This window comes from Rhyacophila brunnea, unplaced genomic scaffold (assembly GCF_057557595.1).
Source record: "Rhyacophila brunnea isolate RB1 unplaced genomic scaffold, BYU_Rbru_1.0 scaffold_2, whole genome shotgun sequence".
NCBI classification, from domain to species: domain Eukaryota; kingdom Metazoa; phylum Arthropoda; class Insecta; order Trichoptera; family Rhyacophilidae; genus Rhyacophila; species Rhyacophila brunnea.
The window spans coordinates 42,885,696-42,911,271 of record NW_028232859.1 but is presented as its reverse complement, the minus strand read 5'-3'; the positions used below and the strand labels follow the sequence as shown (position 1 = coordinate 42,911,271).

The window sequence follows — 25,576 nt, the reverse complement described above, 5'->3', positions numbered from 1 at the left end:
AGCAGAGCCAGTCCAAAAACAAACATTTTCTTTCTTAACTTTCTTCTTTAAGCACTACGGTGCATGGTTGCAGCATCAGTCCCGTGCGGCTCCGTCTCGGGACGGAATGAGCACTTAAAATCACTTCTTTCAGACACGTTTAAAGCGTCATAGAAAGCGGCCGTGCATATCCACGGTTGTGCATATATGACGGGTGGTGGTGGGCACTTTAACGTATGTTAGTACTTTGATTCAAAATTGGAAAAGATGATCACCAATTTTAACGGAATTTATAATAACACATGACGGAAAATTTCTATTAGATATTATATTTTTATTATTTTTATTAACACGTAAGTTTCTGAAATATTCCAAATTATGTTCACTCATTGACGAGAAAATTATAAAAAGAATAACTATATATTTTGTGTATCATATTAGATACGAATGTTAAAACTACTATGTTTTAAATAGTATGTACTTGTATTAACAAGTGTAAGATTGTATACTAATATATTCATCGAAATAAACTGAGGAGTAGTGTTTAAGCAAAACACACCTTTCTAAGTCATTGAACGAATCCATTTTGAAAACACTCTGCGAAAGACACCTTTACGGTACTATAAAAAACACGTCGGGAGACAAAGGTAGTAGTGCAGTAGCCTTGCTTCAGTACATTTTCATGTTGCTGCACATTATGGAATCCATTTAGTTAACAAACTAAAGGAGCTTCATTTTACACTAGTGCAGTAGCACCATCGCATGCAAACGGAGAGGTGTGAAAGTAAAGAAGGACGTAGTCGGTCGTAAAACAACTTGGGCTGTAAAAATGTTATGATTTACACCAAGCAAGGATCTGAAAAAGTATTCATTTCCCGCCGTATACACTTTGTAAGATTGTCTTCTTTACGTGACTTCAAAGTAAATTGGTATACATCGATACTCTTATATTTACGTTTACAATGTAATATACATTCTTTTTCTACTGGGTGCTTTTACACTTTTACAATGGATCACATTTTACTAGAAAAAATTTACAATTTAGTATATAGTACCTACTAGGTACTTAATTATGTTTTTTTAATTAATATATAATATTATATTACAATAATTTTCATATAACGAGTATGGATTATAGATATTCATGCAGTGATGTATTATTTACTTGATATTATTGATATAACAGTCATAATAAGATACGCTTTTAGCTCACATATCAAGGTTTATAATAATTATTGCAAAAGCAAAGTTGATTATACCAAACTTTTTAATTTAACAATTGTTTATTCAATTTAGTATTAACAATATTGAATATTTTAGCATTAATTTTTTCATTCCAGCTTTTTTATATGAATTTAATAATATGTATGTATGTTTCTGGAGTATTCCAAATCATGTATACTCTATATTGAATGCTTTATATTGATAATATAAAGCAAAACATTTTTCAAAACAATGGATTTATTTTTAATTATCCACCAAATAAAGGTTGGAAGTATTCATAAGATTAGATAGAGATATTGATTCTCAAACCTCAAAAGTTAAGATATTTGAGCCTTGGTTAAATACCATGTCTCATAACCAAGAAGGACCATGTTATGTAGTAGGTAAGTTGAAGAAATTGCATTATTTGGTCTTCGCAAAATATGTTAGCCGAATAGAATATCCTGCCATGCCCATATCAATTCCGAGTTCATTAATATTAAGGGGCATTCAAATTGTTCATATCATTTAACTGAAAGTGTTCTTTTTCGACATTTGGTACAATGTACGAGTATATACAAACAAAACTTGACTCATTATCTATCGTATATTTAAACGGAACGTTGATAAGAGTGTATAATAAGATCTGATCTTTTATTATTTAAAGACCAATTAAACAATTTTTATTACGAAAATATTTTTAGTATCAACATCATAAATATATTTCTTAGAATGTAAGCATTGTACGATACAACACGTCACACTACCCTTTTACGTAATATGAAACACAATACAAAACGGGCCTTTTATATTCCTATGTCCTCAGTACACACTTGACCTATACTCTTACTTTATTTCCAAGTAGGTTAGCTGCACAATGTACACAGAGTTTGCCGTTGGAGCAATTTGTCCTCTTAAAACTATTGAGTACATATGTGACTTGCTTACGGAGAAATTGCCAAGAATAATGCATGCAAAACTTTTCCAATCTTGTAGCATTTTATTTCAAAATATATTTTTACAAAGACAATGTTCTCTTGCTTTTTATGTGAGTAAAGTAAATTTATAATACCGTACATTAGTATTATCTTACACGTTTCATCATTTCAACAATTTTCGATTTACTTCTTCGTGAAGACCTCGCCTCGCCATCTTCACCCTTAAAGTGTTAAACTTAATTGTAACATCGTTCCAGTTGGATCATGACTCAGGATTTTTAATATATATCCTGAGTACTACTGGACAATGAGATTTAAATTAGATGACACATTTAATTGCATGTTAATAATTATAATTAAACCAGACATTTTATTTTTTATGTAGAACTACATCTTTCTTCGTAGATATATGAGGTGTCATGGTGAGACACCATCATGAAATTGGAAGTAACTTAAAACTTAAAAAAAAGATCGCAATGAATAAGGTGGTGTTCAATAGATAATATTATAAAACATTCAATAATGATAATGCGTTCGATATCAGAAATAGTCGGTGGAGGGTATATGCTACGCAATTTACGGTACGAATGAATCAGTGGTCCAACAATACCTGTACGTAACACACGTACTGTGTTCTGCAGAAAATATTTAAAGTTTCACACGATCTGTCTTCTCGTAGCTCTAACCGTGAGTACATATTTTAGACACTTAATATTTTTTTTAAATATACCTACAGAAAATAACGTTAATTTTCTGACAATATCGAGATATATGAGACGTAAATACAATCGGAACCAAAGAAAACATAATATACTATTAAAAATAGTACAATATAAGAATATAATTAAATTTTATTTACAGCTGCATACAATCTAAACTTTAGAGACAGAGATAGAAAAGGGAGGCCAATCGCGCTAACAGCGACATTGCATCACTAAGACTATCGATGTCGGTCTTTACGGCTATTAAATTAATAAAAATAATTTCAACTATCAGAATATATAATCGTATATTTCATTCACTACTTACACAACCTGACTTCTAGCAGACGTAATTCTACAACAAAATTCCAACGGATGTGACCCCGAGTAGAGCCACCGTGATTTTCTTTTATTAAATTATTAATAAATTAAAACTCTATTCTGTCATATTTTATTATGTTACCTATATTTTTTTTACCATTTTAAGATCATAATAATATGATCAACCTACTAGGTCCATACTCTGGGTCAAAGTATACATTGGAAAACAAATCGTATTTTTTTTTGCTGGGCGTAATAAGCCTGATGCGTAGGACTTGCCCGTCGAGGTCATTTATTATTATTACATTATAATTATTATAACATTCTATTAGTTGATAACATTTATTACAATCTATTTTTAAAAACGTAATCTATATTTTGTATAATATACTAAAAAAATAAATTGATGAAATAATAAAATTTTACTTTATTTTGCAAAACAAAATATCAACTCATTAAAATTATTATGTGATACAAACGCAAAAAAATATAAACATTCCCATATGATAAAAATATTTCGTTTGGTATTAATTTCAAATTACTTACCTACATTATATTTTTTTTTACATTTTGTTGTTGTTCTTTAAATATTTTGATATCCGAAATATGGTTTGTTTTCACTGTGTGACTATAAATATTTATATAATATCAACATATTATATGGTATTGATTTCATGATTCCCTTGCAAAAATATTCTTTGTATTCAAAAAAGACAAGTGAACAATGAGACAATGGATATCCAATAACAGTATTTTTCTGAGGTGACCTTTTTATTCCTTTCAACGAATATAATAAAAGGGAGTAATATTTTGAAACTAAGGAATCATTAAAGGGCAAAAAATATTTGACTTTTATGTTTTAATAATGCAAAGAAAAACAAAAATTGTTTTACGTAAGTATCAATATTCCATTCCACAAACAACCTTAACAATCATCCATACTGTATGTTTTGGTATCACGTCCTGAAATATTTATTAAAAATACATGTGAATTTAATCCAATTACTGTAGGCCGATTTTGAATCAAGTGTGCTAAAAATTAAAACACTACGATATAATATATTTTTATTTTTATTGACGTAAATATTTGTATTCCAAACTAGGGTTTCTTTGATGCTTGGTTAATCGCAATATATCACCAATAAGTTCACAAACAAAGAAATAATAATGCAGAAACCCGCCAGAATAAGCAACGAAGTATGCTCAAAAATGGAACGAAAGCCACTATCTAACCGATTGTTATGTATCCATAACTCCCTTCTGTATAATATCTATGATATCTCCTCAAAAACAATAAATAAATTATCCTTTGACTGAATTAATCATCGACACCCTAAGTTACTAATTATATACAATTTAATTTAACTAATTAATTAGTTAAGAATATTCGATTTGTGTGATTTCGACTATTGCATTGTACCTACTCAATATTATATTATTGATCAACTCCAATTTATATACTCTATCCAGCTGAGCTACTACATACATATAAATACTTATATATTACTAAGCATCACTAATATTACTTATTTACCATTTCATATAGCATTGTAAATGATTATAATTATAATTCAACTCTGACCATTGAACTCGTTCAAATTTAACTCAACTCTGCTCTCCGAGTTATTTCACTGCAGATCGGACTCTCTTGAGTTATTTCCCTAACTGTACTTTGAGATTAATTAACGAATAACAATCACTGAAGAATAACATCCAACTAGTCTTATTACCAACATATACCTACCACTGAACCACGTGAAGGAACGGGGACCGTTGGTAAGGATTTCCGATCCTCGCAGAGGAATCTTCTCGAACTGGTGAAGAACTACTTTTATTTGATATTTTATCTGGATATGTTTAAAATGAAATATTTAGCAGGTCAAAGCTAAGAAAATATTTTTGTAGTATTTTTGGCCATTCCGTAAAATTTATTTAATACTTCTTTTAATATGATATGCCTTCAAACTGTATTAGTAAAAGAGAGGTCCGAAAACTTAAAGTATCACAACGTGATGTGTAATAGAGTATGACGGGTATATTATTACTTATAAACAAAGGGAAACAATTAAAGATAGGTATGCAAATTAATAAAGTCTAGAAATGGATTGATCCATGCAAATGACGATGATTATTATAAAAATGCAAGGTAACGAAATTTGTGAGAGAAAAGCTCAACGATTTGTGGATCCATTGACGGCGACAAGAATAGTAATGAAGTTTTATGTACTGAAACTTTTGTCATTTATTCACTTTACAAAACATCTAATTTCCTGTAGAAGGACTTGCTAATTTTTAACATCTTGTAGCCAGTATCGTAAGATGATCATTACTGCTAAGTAAGACATTTTCCGGACGTGAAACGGAGCAGGCTTTCCTACCGAGTTGTACCTACTTGTCAATTAACTTGATAAATAGCCGAAGAACTTTCAAAAAGTTTTAGTAAATGCTAATTCGCTGAATAAATCGCGCTTAATTTTCTTATCGTGCTCAGCTTCAGAGGCGCCATGGCGATGGGTGTAAATCATTATATTATTTAATATTATTTCGATTTAATTTATTACAGTCCAAGGTCATTACTTTCATTCTGTTTTGGCACCAATGCAGTTTATTTCCAATAAATTTCCTCTTCAGATATGTTTTCTTTACTTCTTTAAATATTATTTTAAATTTTCTTTATGCTAATATAAATACAGCTCAAATTTATGACGAAGGCAAAATCATGGCTTTAATTTAATTTAACTAATGGAGTTAACTAATGAGATATATCTATGATATCAGTCTTGAAAAGTTATTAGTAAAACAATTAATATTCAATAATAGTCTTACATGATACCTACTTTTTAGTATTGTATTGTAATTGTTTTGATTTGTTATATAAGTCGGTGTCAGTGTTTATTTGTCTTTTGGTAAGTGTACATATTGTTTAAAGATGTCAAAAGGCAAAACCCGGGTCGCAAAAAACGACTCAAATGGAATAGTCAAAACTTAAATCCATTAGAATTTAAATTCAAATCCTTCGGACGATAATATTAATATTAAAAAACTATTTCTATATAGGTAAGAGATTGTTTTCACTATTTTGACTAAAACACAATTAATATGACTTGTAACGTTTTCGAAATACAGCATTCAATTACATTCCATTATATTCCATCAAAATTTTGAATGCAAAAATAAGCTATTATATTTGACGTAAATGCTTCCCAAAACTGTACATAAACCTAAATAAGAGAGGATTAAAATTGGTCTATTTCGTAGAACCTCTCTTGATATAGTTACAAGTCTCATTCGCCTAAACGAGATTATCAAAAACAAATTTATAAACAACAAATTTGCCTGCCTCAAAAAACCAGGATTATCCAATGAAATCCCTGATAAGCCCTTTATTTGGAACTCGGCATGACGGAAACCTTTGCGCCGGCCTCCCGAATACATTTAAATAGAGCGCGACTGCCTTCCGGGTCCAACGTCAATGTAAATACTTTATCCATCTCAACAAAACACAAAGATAATACCTACCTATCTTCCGACCGAAAAGTTTCTTTGACCCTCCTAGTTTGCTATTCTGGAAAGAGAATTTTATATAAAATCATTATGATTCCGTTACAAAATACTTGGTACTGGCATCAAATTTAAACGGGCTTTAGAGAAAGCTCGAACGTAATTGTGTAGAATGTTACAATGAATAAGCCCGTGTATGAATTTGTATTATTGTAATTGTGATTTAAAGCCAAAGTATATTGATGCTTTATGAATAAATTGAAATAGAATTAGTATTCAAATCTCATATACATATATAGAAAATGGTGAGGAGTAAACGAGTGCATTCTACAAAGTATATTATTTTAAAAGGGTATATTTTTTTGGCCATGTCCGATCCAAATAAGAAGATTATGGGTCTCTAAAGAGTAGAAGTTTGTATTAACAGATTTTTTTGTTTTTACGAGAAATAGATATTCGCCACTTGCTCAACATATTAGGTCCTACTATGTTTTCCCACCCGCACCCGTCATGTATGTACAGCCGTGGATATGCAGGGCCGCCTTAACATATTAGGTCCATGCTTTGACACCAAAAACAAATTTAAAAATAATATCTCTATTTTCCAAACCCAGGATTCGAATCATGGACCCACAACATAATAAGCCGACGCGTAAGCCTCTCGATCATCGGGGATGTTTTATACAATACCATATTCATATTTATGTGTGAAACAGAATAATTCTGTCATGTAACTGGTTTTTATGAGTAAAGGAAGGATATACATGTAAAATATTGATGGGTAACTAGATTTTTGAAAGCACCTCTACTTAAATACTTGGAACCAACATCCCAAAATAACGAGATGAATCTAAAACTTACCAGCAGACTGGATGGAAATTTACAATTTACACTGAATGGTCCAAGTATGTCTAAACTACTTAACTACATTCCGAATATATAGCGTGACTGTGTAACCTAAACTGTAATCGCTCTGTATCTGTATGACACGTGGATTCTAACGGAAAAACAAGAGCAGACTATCCAAGTATTTGAAAACAAAATTTCCTGAAGAGTACTTGAACCGGATAAAGAAAACCAAAGGTACATCAGTTAGAATAATAAACTATGCTATAATGTCCAATATACTCAATGTCTTAAGGGCGCAAAGACTCAGATGGCCCGACCACAATGTTCCATGCGATGGATTTAAAGCTCTCTATAAAGTTTATCATGGAAAACTGCTATATACACTCGGCCCTAGAGAATATTATGGGCCGATAATATCAAGATGGATGCAAATAAGTTGAGTGTAACCAACTGAAGATGAAAATCTCAAGCTAGAGATCCCTAGAGGACGGGTTTGAATTCGGCTATATAATAAACCTGAATGGTTTGTAGCGATAGCTTAACTAACTAACTAATTTATTTTTATCTGATTTTTCAATGCAAAATTACTTGCAAGCAATGAAAATGATTGGCCTCAACATTTTTTTTCAGCTTCACATTTTTCATTTCATATATAAAATTTATATCCGCATATAAGATAGTCTTTCACTTTTTATAAGTGACCCTTATTTATGTGAATAAATACAGTACGCATACAATATAACCTTACTCCATTATATTTCAACTAATGGTTTTCAACTATTTTGACATTTCAGTATATATTTAAGTATTATGTACACTGTATCTAAGATATTCCGTTTTTTAACATTTTATCTTAGATCTTTATTAGAATAGTTATATATACTAACTTGCTTTTTTATCTGCCTAAAAATAGCTAGTCAGTATTTAGTATAGATTAAATCAATGTATTAAACTTCATCCAGATAAACTTCATTTAGTATATTATTCAGAATTGGTTAAATTTACTTTAGCTTTAATAATATAGTATGGCTTCAAAGCAATCTATATAATGTAGTATATTAATCGACAACAAATCTGTTTTATAATATTATATATTTGATATCTTTGGGATTATTCTGATTACTTCATCTCGTAGAATGAAATTTTTCGTTTTATTTTTATCAAATATACCTACACGAGATATATTTTTCTTCTGACGGCGTCTTCTATTGAAGGTTGGCAACCAACTATACGTACATTTCTCTATTCTATCCCCAACATCTTGGACATTGAGCCACTTATGGAGGTTGCGTACGCTTCTGCTATCCTCTACCTTTCCTTGCATTACGATTTGGAGTAAATCATACTTCTCATTGTGAAAAATATAGTCATAATATTCAGGTTTTCTGTATTTGATTGTACCTATAAGTTATATTTTCTTATTTGATTACAATATATAGAAATGGTAAATTCTTATTAAATAAAATACATACATATTTTAATTCAGTACATTTTGAATATAACAATAAATATTCGGAAGTATAATGGCATAATTGATAAATTTGTACAACATCTAACGCCATCTGTAATTATGTAAGTTATATTATTATATATCTAACGCCTAGCGGTTTATGCATCGACTTATAATGTCGTGGGTTCCGGGTTTGAATCCTGGGGCTTGCAAATATAATATTATTTTTCAATTTGTGTTTTGAGTTAGAGTACGGACCTGTTAAGTGGAGTAAGTGGCTAACATACATTTCTCGTAAAAACAAACATCTATTTACAAACCTCTACTCTTTGGAGGCCTATAATTATAGTCTTCTTAAGACCGTAAATGGTCAATATATATTATATATATTATTAATAACTAGATACGTTGATTAATTACAAAAGTGGATGCCATTCCATTGGCGGAATTTGAACTATTCCTGTTAACATAATATTATTTGTTAAGATTAATTATTCTAATAATTAGTCATTACTCGCAATTTGATTGCTTTAAAAAAAGAGCACTCTCCCAGAAAGTGAAAGACGTCTGTTTGAATCCCACTCGATACAACTTTTTTTTAGATTTTGTTATGTTACATTTACCGATAAAATAAATTTGTTACAAAATTCATTTTAATAATATTTTGTTAAACACATGTTTTATCAATACAATAATAAAACAGGTGAAACAGTTTTAAAGATAACATGTATTTTTAATAGTATGAGCGCACAACATAGTTGTGAAAGTCGCTAAAGACTGCATTATTATACAATATAACATTACTTAAATGAAATATTTCCCACTGTTACCAGCGTTAATAAATTTCAAAGTGCTTATTTACCACCTGAAAGCTCGGACAGTAAGTTACTGGCGCCGAGAAATCGCAAAAGCTACGTCGTGGCCCGTTGGATGTCATTCGCCATACAGCCACTTTGTATTCAAATTACAGGCGTAATAAGTACACAAAGCTTTCACGATTACGTGCCAGAGAGCTTTTGTAAACGTTAAAATCAATTAAAGTGACCAGCCTGTCAGGCACCCTTTGCCAGTTGACCATCACATTCTAAAGTCACACAGCAGAATCACTTAACCTGAGATACGTTACAATCAATTAACGGACGTGTTCATCGCACTTATGTTAGGTTAGTAAGGGTAGTAATATATTATTTGATTTTTAAGAATGTATATGGTAGTCTTTCACTAATTGATATCTCTATTTCATAGAATATGATTTTCCCTGTAGTAGTTAATGCTGTCACTGAAGATCACTAGAGTATTTACCTTGTATTTAAAATGGCCTTTTATACTAAGAGTCGATTACATTAATAGAAGAAAGCATTTTCTACCGGGCGCTGCTGTACAAAAAACGATTCTGATGTTATTGATTATAAAGACAAATATTTCCAATTGGTATGCAACACGTATAATACCAGTCTTTAAAAACAATCCATATTTTTTTAATGACATCGATTAATTTGAAATTAAAACATTAGCTTTTTACCATAGTCGCTATTTTAGTCCATACATATTTTTAATTTCCCATAATATACTGAAATAACCAATGACATCTTATATTTTTAAAACAACAGTAATATTTTTGCTATATTGTGTAATTTCATATTTTTCACTTTTGCACTGTTGTTACCGATATTATCATAGCAATGACGATTTGTATTTTTCGTGTTATTACAACGTTTTTATTACAACGTTTTTCTTATGTCGTATTCTTATTTGTCCGGTGGTTGTTTGTTCGGTACAAATCTTGCAATCGATTTTTAACTAACTTCCCAACTAGCTAGACATTTGAAACTTTTTGAATATATCAGAACACGATGCCAATGCATTTTTTAAATACTTTTAGCCATCTTTAAGTAGAATTGAATTCATTTTCAGTTAATTCTGTTTTGTATGAAAAGTTATTTCGATACCATCATTAGTTGCTAGGGGGTCCTACTATGGAAATCAATATGAAATGATATTTCATTATTCAGTATTTCTATCAAATACATTTTTTTTGATCGTTTAAGCTAATCAAGTCAAGTTTATGTGATTCAACAGAAAATTTAAAAACGTTGTATATAAAAAGTTCTTTTTATCTTGTAATTATTCATTTATCCATTTACGAAATATTAAAATTAAATACAACCTATTGACATATCAGCTTAACTTTGGTCTGCGTTATGTTCTCTTTTTGACAGATAGAAGTCATTAATTCACCAACACTTACTGTTTAAATGTATACAGTAAAAATACTTTTTTAAATGAGATACCATCATAATTAGTCAACTACATAAAGAAAACATTGTTTACCAAAGATATAACGATGGAACAAAGTCATCTAAAATAATTGTACTTCCATTACGGATATTACTTAATCATATATTATGTATATATAATATAATAAAAGGAGACATATAATAATTCTTATTCGCCCCTTACGTGCACCGTCAAGTGACAAAACCATTGTATCGTTCACTTTATATCCGTTGATAAAACCATTAGACTTCCTATGCATCGTTACCAGTAGCGTACCAAAGGCTTTTACTACTAATATGTTGGATCATCACGTTTACTCTAACATAACTTAATCCATGTATGAGTATTGATAATCTGCAAGTGGAGGACTTTTAAAATATTTTACTTCTTAAAAGTCATCAATATGTAATAAGTGTCAATTTTGGAGCAATTTCGATATGTCAGACGAACGGTATCAAAATTATAAGATACTTTTTGACAACCAAGATACAAAAACCATTTTAAAAAATGTTGTATAATATTTCGAAGTTTCACTATCCTCAATTTGATTTTTTTATCAAGTGATGCATTTGATTCGTTGTTCATAATATCTTTCAAGACGAAAATATCTCAGAGTTTTCCAGTATGTTGAACAAAACATTTCAGATTTCCCTACCTTGACAAAATATATTATAATCATAATACGTATTGACTATTCAAGATTATACCTGGAATGCGTATAGGGATATTTTTTGTTTTACGTTGCCATGTGTTTCTTATTGAAGTACCTATTTTTACTCGAAATATATTCCAAGAATATTTAGAAAATCGAACACACATTTTCTGCTTATCAGGACTAAATAAAATTCGTGCTATGTTATCCAAAAATCTTTACCATTATTTTTGGTTGTTTGATATTAATATATTTAATTTGGAAATTTTATCGAAAATATACGTATCATTTGTGTTGAATATTCTCAAATATGACAACATTATTTGGAGTTCTCTTAGGTCCATCCAAATAATAAAGTTGAATCGAGTTCACGAAAAAATTCTTTGATTTTTCTACTTTAGGATATACCGATTTTTTTCTTTTAATAATGACAATAAAAACATTTTTTAAACTCGTTTTATTTTGGGTATGCTATCAAATCAATGCAATCCTTGTCCACCCGAAAATTGATTGCTCTTTTAAAGCATTTTTTTTACTTTTTTGTGGGTTTTTTTACAATTAGTTTATTCTAACTCATATTCATTTTCATGTTTCCAACGATATCAATCGAACAATTATTCTGATGTTTTATGATGCTGTGTATATGCGATTAACCTATTTGTTAACACTATAAAATTTGATTTTTTTATGTTTTTGGACGTTTTAAATAGGTAATATTGATACATGTTTTTATTATTTTACTTTCATATACAATAAAAACTTACTTTCTCTCCTCTTTCTTGTTTTAAATGTGTTATTATTAGTAATTACGTATTTTTTATCTATTTCATGGCTGTTTTTTATTATTATCTACCTAATTTATTTTTAATTATATATTTATTAAATATAAATATATGTAATGCCATAATAGTTTATAAATAAGTATCGGATAAGTTGATGAGCACGCCATTGATATAAGCAGATGATCGTCCAGGGGGCGTGCTACCCCGCTGGTAACTTTGTGACTTAGCACTGGGAGGCATTGCGTCATGTCGCAGGAGCCTGATCTTGACGCTCCGTGAAAAAGCCGCACAAACGGAGGAAACTTTCATAAAAGGTTATTGAAAATGCAATTTCCCTGCGTCAGTTCGGGCCGGTGTGACTAAGTCTTTTTAGTTCGCCCTCTTTAATACCTCTACTGACAATGCGGAAAATCCAAACGCTAGTACGGAAATGATAAATAGTTTCAGAAAACAAACAACCACAACAATGTTAAATAAATAAATAAAAAATGAACTGAGTAGGATTTGAATACATATGTTGCTTGTAGTTCGAGTGTTTTAGCAACAGAGCTATCGACAGAATTACATACCTTCCATTATAATATCATCGTCAGTGGTGTAGTAGCGCCAAAGCGCACCGGCGTAGCGACCGATATTTTTCATCAACGTTATGTTACACGCTTATAGTTTTGAATCACGCAAATTAAGAAAATTTTGTTGCTGTTATTTTTAACTTAGAAATAATCGAAAACTGGTAAACTCGGCATAAAAATACGAAGAAAGTAATTAATCTGTTTATTTTTTTAAGTGAATATGCATTGATCTTTAGCATCCCCTTGACTTCGATGTTATTGTATATCCATAACCATTAGCTGTTATGAAATTTTCGATACGTATTTCATCTTATGAGAATCTGACTTTTTTTTCTGCCATCTAGCTTACTTTCTCACCCTATCTGGCAAATTTTTGTGAATGGCAGTTGGCTCTGATTCCATTACCTATTCGAGGTAGCCTTCTAAATACCATTATAAAGGTTTATAGGAGGAACCTGGTAATCTTTGTTAATAAAAACCATAAGGCTACTCGTATAGAACTTTTTACGTCAGAATACTTGCTGAGTGATGAGGTTTCAATTATGTTCTCAATATTCGGCTGCGCATCGCTTTAACTTAACTTTACCGTTTATTATTTACATTTAAGATATATGTAAGTACCTATATTCTTTATAATTTTTTTCAGCTGTAGTTATCAATAATTTCCATGTAGTCTTGGTTATCTGCTCCTGAGACATCATTACCAGGCATAAAAAACTGCTGATGCTTCACACCAACTGTAGGGTCTCGTGTTACACTCAATTAAAGCTGGATCTGGTGTGAAGTGGGTTTGTTTGGAGGGTCTATGTGTGTGTTATGGTTTCCATAATTATTATTACGATAATAACGTTAGCTTTATATAAGAATGTACCTAGCGTACTCGAACAAACACAACCTTATACTAATGTATAATAGACTATACTCCGGTACAATTTTGTCTATCAAATATTTTCACATTATTTTATAGACATTAAGGTATTGTTATGTCGGCATTGCCTTCATTGATAACAATAACGATTTCGATAACTGTATAAAAAATTGAGACAATACATGTTTTTCATAAAATCTGACACGACGTTGATTATTATTTCTGCTACCTTCCATTATATCGAAAGAAAAATTATTGAAACTTGATATAGTATACTGTTTAAAAAATCACACCTATTAAATTTCTATATTCGTTCCGGATGACTTTTTTACACAATTTAAGGCCTTAAACATTAATTTAATACAAAATGTTTTGAAAATGGTTTTGGTCCAATCTTACCGCATTTTACGGTGCATATTTATTTTGTTACGCATTATAAAAAAGTTCGTGGCACTGATCACGCTGCGGAGGTGTATTTTTTTGACACATTGACTGAAAACCAGTTTCAAAAAATTAACTTCAAAACCGTGAATTTAATCAATATATTAATTCAGTCCAATGCTCCCACGGTGGCAAAATTAGTAGAGTGTCTGAAGCAATGAAGTACGGGCACGGTCCCGTAACTGGATACAAAAATATTGTTTTATCAACACAATGGCCACTAAAATGGTATGTAGTATTATTTACAATACGTGGTTGCTTTTTCCCTATCACTTCACACCATGCATATTATGCGTAAAGATTTTATAAATGAATATGAAAATTGGAAGACTATTATTTTGATGCGCCTTGTCTTATTTAGGTCCTACTTATAAATTAATATCGAAATATCTCATATTAAAGATACGTAACAATGTAAGTATATAAATTTTCTGACTTTTCTGACAAAAATAAATCTAATACGAGAAAAGGGGATGAAAGTTTTATTGACATTACTCGCGTGTGTGACTTGCCTGTAGAGTGCTCGATGAAAAAAATTAACAGCCGATGAATACGTTTATGATCAGAATCCTATCATTTGTTTATCTTCTGCACACGCCCCCGAAAGTGCTCTTTGCCCCGATTCAAAAATTTATGGCGCGACACATTGCTCTTTTATGGTATGAAATATTACGGATTATTGCGCGAAGTCCTTTTCCGATCTGATTTATTTTATTTATATGGCCTTCGGTGGTGTGCCCCATTCTGTTTCGTCCGCATACAACAGTAAAAGCTTTTTGTTTGATGTTTAAGTCGCTGTTGACACGGTAACCTTACGCGGAATTATTTGTTTTTTTTCCTCTGTAGCTTTTAACAACCGAGTAAAACAAGGCTTTCAAATGAAAATCCGATAAAAATCTCGGTGAGAAAAATCCTACTATCCCTTTGATTGGGATTTTCTGCAATTCAATTAACTTATATGCCTAACAAAATCACGTTTAAAAATAACATTACTCGCATCATCAGTTGTGAAGTGCTTTTATCAAGGCTGTTAATTATATCCCTTCAGTTTTTTGTTTAAAAAATATAATAATATAAAACTCTTTATCATTTTTTAACTTACTTTGTAGTATTAATAAATATAATATTACTCTTCATGTTTTAAAATAATAAAATATCACCGTTTTTTGCAAAAAATATAAAATTTCCCGGTTAACCACCATTGAATTATTAAAGTACCTATATTATTTATATTTTAAATCAAAAACTATATATTTTTACGATGTAAATAAAAATATGGATCCAATCTACACAGCTTTTATCCATAACTGATTATGTTTTATTTAAAATATTTTATGTACAAACAAATTCTATAAAGTTGTTCAAAAACAAATTTCAGACAGAAACTTCTATTAACGAGACGACAAAAATTGTCAATGTGATCAGTGAGCTCATTTTTTATTACAGATTCTGTTGATTTATTAAAGTTAAATGAAAATGGTCGATAATAACGAATTCTGCAAAAACTCAATTAAAGTCAAAATGAATTTTCTGGTACCTACTATATATTGGCTTTATAAAAAGTAATTAATAGCATATACGGATATATTGTTTTATTATATTTTTGGCAAAACATGGTACTATAGAATTATAAAATCAGTACAACAATATCGATGTCAAACATAATATGCCCTATAATATAATATGATATGCAAATAAAAACAAAATATATTTCAAACAATATTAATATATTTTTCATTTTTCTTTGTTCCAGATCAATGTGAGATGCAGCTTAGATGGTTAACAAGTAAAGCTGGTAAAATAAATAAAGTGTTTCAGTGAAGTGTTATTTTTTCATAAGTTAATTAATGACTTCTAAATAAATTGTATAATTAATTACGATTAAATAAATTTAATTACATTCAGTATTTTTCATATACTTGTAATAATATATTATAATTTATCATTAATTTATTAATTAAAAAATAAAAGACCATAAATACATATTATTAAAATAACGTAGGTAAATTATTTTTAATTTGGTGGTATTCGCGGTTTTAAATCTTGATTTGACCAATAATAAAGTATCAGAGCATCATAGAATCGATTAGATAGAAATATTTTTCAAACATAGAAAACACAGTGAGTTGTGTGAAGTTGTTCGGATATGTGGTATTAGGCGAACAGACAGACACGGGGCGGGGAGCGGAGAGATGCGCGGCGGGGCGGCGGCATGATGTTGCGCGCCTTGCTGCTGGTGCTGAGCTCGCTGGCAGCGCCCGCCGCCGCCCAAGTCGCTTGGACGCCCATCTATGTCGACGGAAGCAGTAAGTAACACTTAACCAATTAATTTTACAAAATCATACCTACCCGGTTAAATAGTATGATACCCTAATACCAGCTCATGAGTAAGCGTAAGTTATTTTCAAATTTCTTCTCTCTTAATGGAAATTTGAGATGAGTAACATAAAGAACATCATTTTAGTTATATTCGCATAGGTTTATTACGTACATATTGATATGTCGCATGGCATCGGGACTATTCATTGGTCGGCCGATTAGCAAGAACCGTTTGACTCTATACGATGTTTGCACCTAAAGGCGTCTCCATAAACGCTGCGTAAAAAACCTGATTGGAATTACCAATCCTTGCACAAATATGTTTACTTATGCGTAAATTACATTGAGCTACTTTACGAGCTGCTTGTTGGCGAATTTACAATCTGCCTGTAAAGTCGCCCAGTGTCATCATTGAGCAAGCTAACAAGCAAATTGTAAACAATCTACCGAGGAAAGTTGAAAGCCGGTCAACTTTGCACGCTACACGCCGGCGTGTGGGCCTACTGCGTCTGCTTAGTAGAGCGCAGTAGCAACCTCTCGGTAAAAAACGAACTACGTTCTGTCAAAATAGTTGCTGGCTTGTAGCTTCTCAGCGAATGGAAAGTTTTGTGTGTCATCATTACAATCGCAGTAGCTGAATCGCCCGCTATTAAATTCGCCAACAAACAGCTCGTAAAGTAGCTCAATGTAATTAACGCATTAAACATTATTGATTTTAAATAATTCACATTATGTCCTCCAAATTCTTTAACTGGGAAAGGATGAAGGTATAAAATAATGTTGTTGAATTTTAAAAACAATCATTTAATTATTTTATAAAACGTTGCAACTTTTTTAACTAGTTTTTCGTAGTGTTGCTATACGCACTATCGAGAATCACGACCATCGCTGATCAGAATAACTCATCAACCCTCGACGATACTCCACGAATCCTATTTGCAGACCTCTTCTTTCTTTGACCATTGAATACCTCACCAGATTGTTGGCACTTGTTGATTGATGCACTGTTGGTTGTGGGAAATATATTAAAAAAAAAACCGAAATCCTATTGCAGTATACAAATTACGTGCACTTGGTCGTCTATTAAATTTGATGCATCTTCCTCATCACCACATTTCAAAACCCTCTAGTTTTTATCTGTCTCTTACCTTTAGTCTGAATATTGTGATCACACCTTAACCGTAAAGGCATATGAAGGAAAACTAAAATGTGTTTGGTTATACGTTTATGTTCTTCTAAATTCTGTCTAGCCTAAACATGGTAATTTTATCAATTATTTTCTACAAATCATAAATTCATCGACATTGTTTCCACTTAAAGAGTTAATATTTAAAAATATATTTAAATAATTCACTTTGCGCATTGTTTCATACTTATTAAGTATATGACAGAAATATTGATCGTATTACATCTTATGGCCTTTATTCATAACACATATTTTTTTCGTATATTTTCTGTACGATACGTCTTGTGTACGATTTTTTTGGTAAAATTTTCTAATAGCTACAAAGAAAACTCTGAGAAACGAAGAAGTATGAAAATAAGTCTAGAAGATTACATATTATATCCTTCACTGAAGCTTTTTCATACGTTTGAATGGAAATAATTCAGAAAAATCAAAATATCCCTTTCATAATGATGTTATATTTTTTATAAAACAAAACAAGTTGAGAGTTTTAATACTACATGACTACTGACGACTGGTATTGCTGAGTGGTATTGTATTTTAAATAAAATAAAACTAAATATAGACCAGGCACTTAGGTACTTTATACACATAATAATTCAATAAACACGCCATGTCCACATCTGGGTACATTATCATTATTATAGCACATTGCTATTAATCAATTTGACTACATCTATCAAATTGCGTAGGTACATACTATTATCTGAGTCCTTATTCATTTATTTTATTACAGTTTTTTTGTAGTAATATATTTTTTCCATACCAGGTTGCACTACCCTCACTGTTTTAAATTTCTTTTAAATTAAGAATCAATATTTCACATACATGCGTTTGCCGGCTCTCACAACAAAACTCGTCCGCCTGTAACGTGTCGAATACGTCGATGTGACGTCATCGTTATTCACAAAACACACGTTGCCTAGCGGAGCTCCGCAGATTGATCGAATGCGACTTTTTAGTTTGAAAAAAACATCTGCTGTTGCAATCAACAAGTTGCATGCTTCTCGGGCTGCGAGTCGAAGACGCCAGAATGCATACAAATACCTACGATTTGTTCATTCATATACCTGTGCTATACCATTCCTATCCGTGCGGTACGCGGTCTTCATATGCAATACCGGATCGACGTTATTGGAAGGTTTGATGTATGGCTGTGCGGTAGACGAGGCGAATTTATATGCGAGAGCCGGCTTAGAATTACAACAGACATTGATTGAATATTTTAATATTTAATTTGTAAATATTATGTAGTTAGGCATCGTTTTGTAAAGCAAAAATTCAACATTGACGTATAAAATTTCTAATATAATAATCATGTGACATATTTTTTTTTAAATCATTAGCATCTTTACTGACACATATCATAATAATATATGCTTTGCCATTATTTTTGACAGAAATACTGAATATTGTGTATATTAAAATGTTGAATCCAATGGAAAATTGTACCTTAACAAAGTCAATTGTGTTTGTTTGCATAAAACAATGGTCCGTTTGAAAATTACGTCAAATAATCCGACACGTGAATATTTTAAAACGTGGGGCTCTTCAAACATTTGAGATTGCCTGCAGTCATCACATATTAATTTAACGTTGTTTATTGTAAAATAAAAATTATGTTAACCTTGTTTTGTTTATTTTTATGTACTATGTAGGTACTTAAATATATACCGAATTAACGTAAAACATCAAAAATACTACATTACCAATAGCTCCGTATGGAATAAAATATTCCATTTCATTAAAAATACTGCTATACTTATAAAGATTACTTATACTCTTCCCTATCAATCTACGTAAGATGAAGATATCCGACTTCCTTTATAAATGATAAATTTCATTAAACTTGTAATCAAAAGCGGTAACACTCTTTTCAAGGAAACTACCATTTTCTCTCTTAATCAGGAAAAAATATATGTGTGTCCATGGCATAATATATTTTAATTTGAATTTTTTTTTTTAACATATGGACATTAAAGATTATAAGTTTAAGACGTTCACAACATGACATGAAACATTATTATAAAGAAGAAAAGTAAGAAAATGATAAAAAGAGAACATAATATAAACATACAAAAGCAGTGAAAATACAATAATTATACATATATAGAAGATCAAAGAAGTACACCGAGTTTGCTAAGAATAATAATAATTTATAAAATAGCGTCCACCTAAACTTAAACTCACGCAAGTGGAATAGGTAATATGGAAAAGTGGAAAAGGTATAATAATAATAATTTTCTTTTTTGTGATTGAAATACTAATGGTTTTAAAAAACAAAAATGTGTCAATACAACCTCCATCTTCTGTAGGCCCATATTATTCTTCCCCCTTAGGATTGAATACGGTGATATGGTAAAATTAAGTACGGATGTGCTGAGAATTAAAGGAATACAAGTTCACCAGTTAAAAAGTAAATCTCCTTTAAAGTGAAATTTTTGATTGTTTTAAATAACAATTTGAACATCCTGTGAGGGAGTTATTTTTAATAATATTTTAGTATTGAAAGGATTACACGTTAGGTATTTAAATTTAAAATACGATATGAAAATAATAACAACATTCTGTCTTATTTATACGGAAATTATATGAATATAATCCAATGTAAATAGTAAAATGAAAGGCTAACCATAATAATAGAAATATTATTTCTAGTTAATAATAGAATACTGAATAATTTCAATGGCATACTTAAAAATATTTAAATTTATAAATGTGTTTACCACTCATTCAAATTATTTACAAAAAATCTTTTACGACACGTGTTTCGCTCGCAATATGTTGAATTATCAAAATCGCAAAATTATTTTAATTTATATTTTTCAACGCATAAGTTTATTTTACTATTGAAAAGCATACTATATTTTCTATGTCGGAAAACTTAACGTGATATTTGTAGGTGCTCTTTCACATTATACGGTTTTGACCGTACGGCAAAAAATCGAACGGCGACATTCTTTTAGTGGCGTGAAAAAGAGTATGGCCCTTTTTACATTACACAGTGATGGTTAAAAACCGAAACGGCGCCGTATAGCAGCCGTCCATTCACTGTATTCACGGCGCCCGAACGGCCACCGATAACTTAATAGTGTACGAGACCTAATACACGCTGTCACATCAGATTGTTTTAAAACGTACGGTCAGCACAACACTCAACTACAAATTGAGCTTATGACAGACAAAAATGCGTGCATAAGCCGTATAGTGTGAAAAGAGCGTGAACTTGATGCCGATTCGGATTTTACCGTTCGATTTTTTTATGTACGGTTAAGACCGTATAGTGTGAAATAAGAGTTAGTCTCCCAAATTTTAACCATAATTAATTTTTAACATTTTACAAAAACCTGCCCTTACTAATTTTGAGTTCATAATTATAATTCCACTTCCGCGCAGAGAGATCAAATTTTAAGTCCTATGTTTTCTTCACTTTTACTACTAAATAACAAGCCCTACAAAAACCCCTTTCCACTTTAATACCAAAAATAAAGAACTGTTTCAACATCCTCACCTATAATCTAGAAAAGAAGCGATGTTAGTATTTATTTGAATAATTATTGATACGAGTACGTTACATGATACATTACATAATTAATATATTACGAAGAATGCTATTTAATACTACCTCTATTCGTCTTTACTATTTTAACGTTACCTCACTATTATGCCATAAACAAATAAACCTAATTTATTACTGACGATAGATTACCTGAACGTTTTCAGAAAACCTTTCAAAATGTAGATGAACCATTTTATTTATAACACATTCCTATGGTAGCCTGTGTAATAATCTCATCCACTAATAATCTCACTAAAGCTCAGGGTTTGATTAATATCTCAATATAAACTACCGTAGATATCCATTAACCGAATGGGTTTCCAAAAAGGTAAGCGATAAGTAGACGTATAGAGGCGGCCATTTTTTTCTGAGCCCATGTTATGTTATGTTACCTTTTGCATTTCGTATTCTCGAAAAGGGAAATATCAAATTATATCTTTGTATCCACTCGTGTACAATTTTATTCATGGGTGCTCTTTTACTGTCGCGTGCACTGCCAGGTGCCCACTCCACCTGCGGATTGAATCGGCAAACCTTTTTCCGGATTATATTCCGTACCAATAAAAAGACCTACATCATTTTTATAACCATGTTTTCATCCATCGCTTCCATTTTATATAAGATCAACTAAGGCTTTTTTCATATTGTGTACGTTTAATGTTGCATAAAATATTCAAAATAATTTGTACCCTTGTAGATAATTCGCATATTTATCATGAATAGATTAATGGTTTCAAAGCCAGCCACCTCAATTTTTCTTTTTAATTCTAGTTCTGAAACACTTTTCCAATATGTGTAAGTATAGGTAGTGATTACACAAAATGCACTTTATTCCTGTTTAAAGTAGTGTTTAACCAAAATAAAATTAAAGGCAGTTTTATTCATCAGACGACATTTTTTATTATGCTACATTATATACAACATTAAACATATTATTTTAATTATTTTATTTTATGATTCACATTTTCGAAGTATTATCTAACATTCTTACAAAAACAAAATCTTCCCTTTACAGAACATTCTAGTACAACGCTCGCGATTTTGATTCTTCTTTTTTTATGACCGTTTTCTATCGAATATTGTCGACCGAATTACAGTGCGTCATTCTGTCATAGGTTAGTCATATATTAGAAGTTTTCTAGCCTGCAAAAATCAAGATTATGGTATTAATTCTTGCGTTTTTTCACATCACGTCTAGTTGTATTTTTTTCATAAACACGGTGAATTTTCTTAACACAATGCTTACGGGCCCTTTTAATTAATTTTGTAATTAACGTGTTAATTTGCATTTGAAAAGTAATTAGCAAAAATACAATTTTGTGCGGCCCGTAAGCTATGGGTTTTAATAAACAAATTTATTAGATAAGTGCTTTTACGTAAATTATAAAAAAAATCTATAACACTTAAAAAAGCTCACAAACGATCCTGAATAGGAACTTTTATTTAAAAAGATAATTAGATGTCAACATAAATTTTTCACTAAAATAGCTATATAAAATAGGGCATTCATATTTTATCTTAACAGGTCAATTTTATATTTTTCATCAACGTTTTGTTATAAAAGAGCTTTTTTCTGTTCATCACGTTCTGTTTCATATTTTTGTCGGTGGATGTTGGCAATACTGGTTGTATAGGATCACCAACATTTTTAACATTGAGCTACTTAAAATAAAACATAAATTCTCTTTCTATCTACGCCTATGCTACCGTCCAGCTTTACCTGCATTATGAATTATTGAAAAATATAGTATGTAAATACAGCCTTATTACGGGTAATTTCAGCTGGAGGTTCTCTTAGTTAATTGGTATATTTAAAAACCTCTTCATTGGTAACTTGGTCATAGTTTAGTTATCTTTAATTTCGCTCTTTATATTTTGCAATATAATTTCAAGACTTACATTTTCATGTATATTATACCTCATGTAGGTACGTAAATACTGTCGTTCCATACGTTTAACCTGGATACAGCGGCAAACACATTTTGAAAATAGCCGATATACTGGATTATTTGTTAGTTTGGGTTAGTTTAGGTTAAGTTAAGTTAGGTTAGGTTATCCTAACAAATAATCCAGTATATCGGTTATTTTCAAAATGTGTTTGCCGCTGTATTTTTATTTTTTTCTTTGTTAGCCCCGGGGGTATTTATTCACCCATCTGATCTTAGTTATAGAAACAAGACGCATTGTGACTTTGATTTGTTCCTTTTTCAGGTCAAGTGGACTTGTGGACAGCAACAACGTCTGGATGCGTGTGCACGTGGGATAGCAGCCGGCGCGATTGCGCGTGCTGCGCGAAAGATGGTGCCTGCCACTGCGGAAAAGACGTGCCATCGAGGTGCGCGCAGTGCGGCTTGGAGTCATATTGCGCTAATAGTAAGAAACTATTCCACCAATGTTAATTTATAGTTAAGCATAACCTACAATTTAATAAAGCTATTTTCAAATCACCAAGTGGAAACTTCAGTGAAACGCAAAAAAACCAAAGGGTTTCAAGACAATATAAATCTACATAATTCGTAAACAAACCTATTTAAAAAAATTAAAATATATACTATGTAAATGCTCAGCGAGACTCAAATTTGAATACGTCGGATTCGGGTTAATGTACTTTGCTAATATAGCTACCTGGGTTTATACCTAATTACGACGAAACTAACTAATAACTGTGCGATTGAAGTGTATATCAAATTTCGTTAATTATTAAAGAAATATTATAATGATAATATTTTTCGGCGTTAGAAAATTATAATTATATAACATTTAATTACCGCTTTTATTTTTTCAATATTCCAACTGAAATCTGTGATTTTTCGTTTTACATGGCATTCAAAAAATCTTTTAATATTTGATAATTAAATGAAAAATTGAAAAGATATTTAGCTTCTTTTCACAGAAATATATCTTTCAAAGGATTCAACGATTAAATAAAAGTTGTTTTTTGTTCACCGAATAATTCTTAATCAATTAATTAAATCTTTATTTAACATAAACAATTCAAAAACATACAATATATCACAAAAACTCATGAAAAAAAATTGCGCCGAGCGGGAATCAAATTCGAATCTGCATCCATCGGCTTACGGCCAATCTGTTTTACTAATTAAGAAATCTGTACAATACTCATGCAGAAATTTACAAACAACTATGCTTTCCGAGGTATTATCTTATTTCATCGTTACATCGTGTTCCAGTGTTTCCCAACCTTATTTCTGCCAAGCCCCGCTTCAACGCTTCAAAAATCTCCACTCCCCCCCTATCAAAATTTTGTAGTGACCTAACTAATTCTGAAAAAATGAATCGCTTCAAATAAAAAATTCACATACGCAATATTATTTTTAATTTAACTTTCGTAAGTAAATATGTATATCACTTTACATGTACAACTCGGAAGAAACTTAGTGCGATCCTCGTGCTATGCTACGTCTTCAAATGATTTTCAAGATAACAGTTTTGCCCCCCAAAACATTCAAATTGCCTCTCTGAGGGGCGTATGTTCCACGTTTGGAATCACTGTGTTACATCGATGTGGATGTCTTTCAAACACTAGTCCACATCTGACCCATTTTAGTGTAAAATTTTGATTGTTTAGATTATACTAATTGTTAAAATGTATTACAACAATAATGAATCTATTCATGATACGTTTCGTTACATGAAATGTATGGTCAAAATAATAAACTACAGAGCTTTCTACTCGTAATTTAATAATAAAATTCTACTCAGATGGTAACGTTAGTATTGTTAAAAATCCTGGATGAAAATCTAGAACAATCAATTACACATCGTGTGAAGAACTTAGGCTTTCTTATACTACCTATATAATATGAACTACATGAAATATTCTTCATAAAGATTTGCATTTGAAGACATATAAAATGTAGTTAACACAACTACTTAAACCAATTGTGTCGCTGAGTTTCAAAACCCGATATAACACTTTTTTTTAAATAATTAAGATATATATATCGTTGGATTCGT

At 30.8% G+C, this 25,576-nt stretch overlaps 1 protein-coding gene and 1 long non-coding RNA gene across 2 annotated transcripts in view; both read left to right on the top strand.

Moving 5' to 3' along the window:
* LOC147072354 (uncharacterized) overlaps nt 1-16,351 on the top strand; it is a 146,658-nt gene extending 130,307 nt beyond the window's left edge. The window contains exon 3 of the long non-coding RNA XR_015070597.1: nt 16,288-16,351. This is a non-coding gene — a long non-coding RNA (uncharacterized LOC147072354). The remainder of the gene's footprint in view (nt 1-16,287) is intronic.
* A 135-nt stretch (nt 16,352-16,486) lies between these two features.
* The window catches only part of LOC147072353 (uncharacterized), a 255,419-nt gene continuing 246,329 nt past the window's right edge, over nt 16,487-25,576 (top strand). Inside the window, exons 1-2 of the mRNA XM_085946675.1 lie at nt 16,487-16,840; nt 23,810-23,971. Of these exons, the coding sequence (XP_085802801.1) occupies nt 16,747-16,840; nt 23,810-23,971 (256 nt within the window). The 5' untranslated portion in view covers nt 16,487-16,746. The remainder of the gene's footprint in view (nt 16,841-23,809; nt 23,972-25,576) is intronic.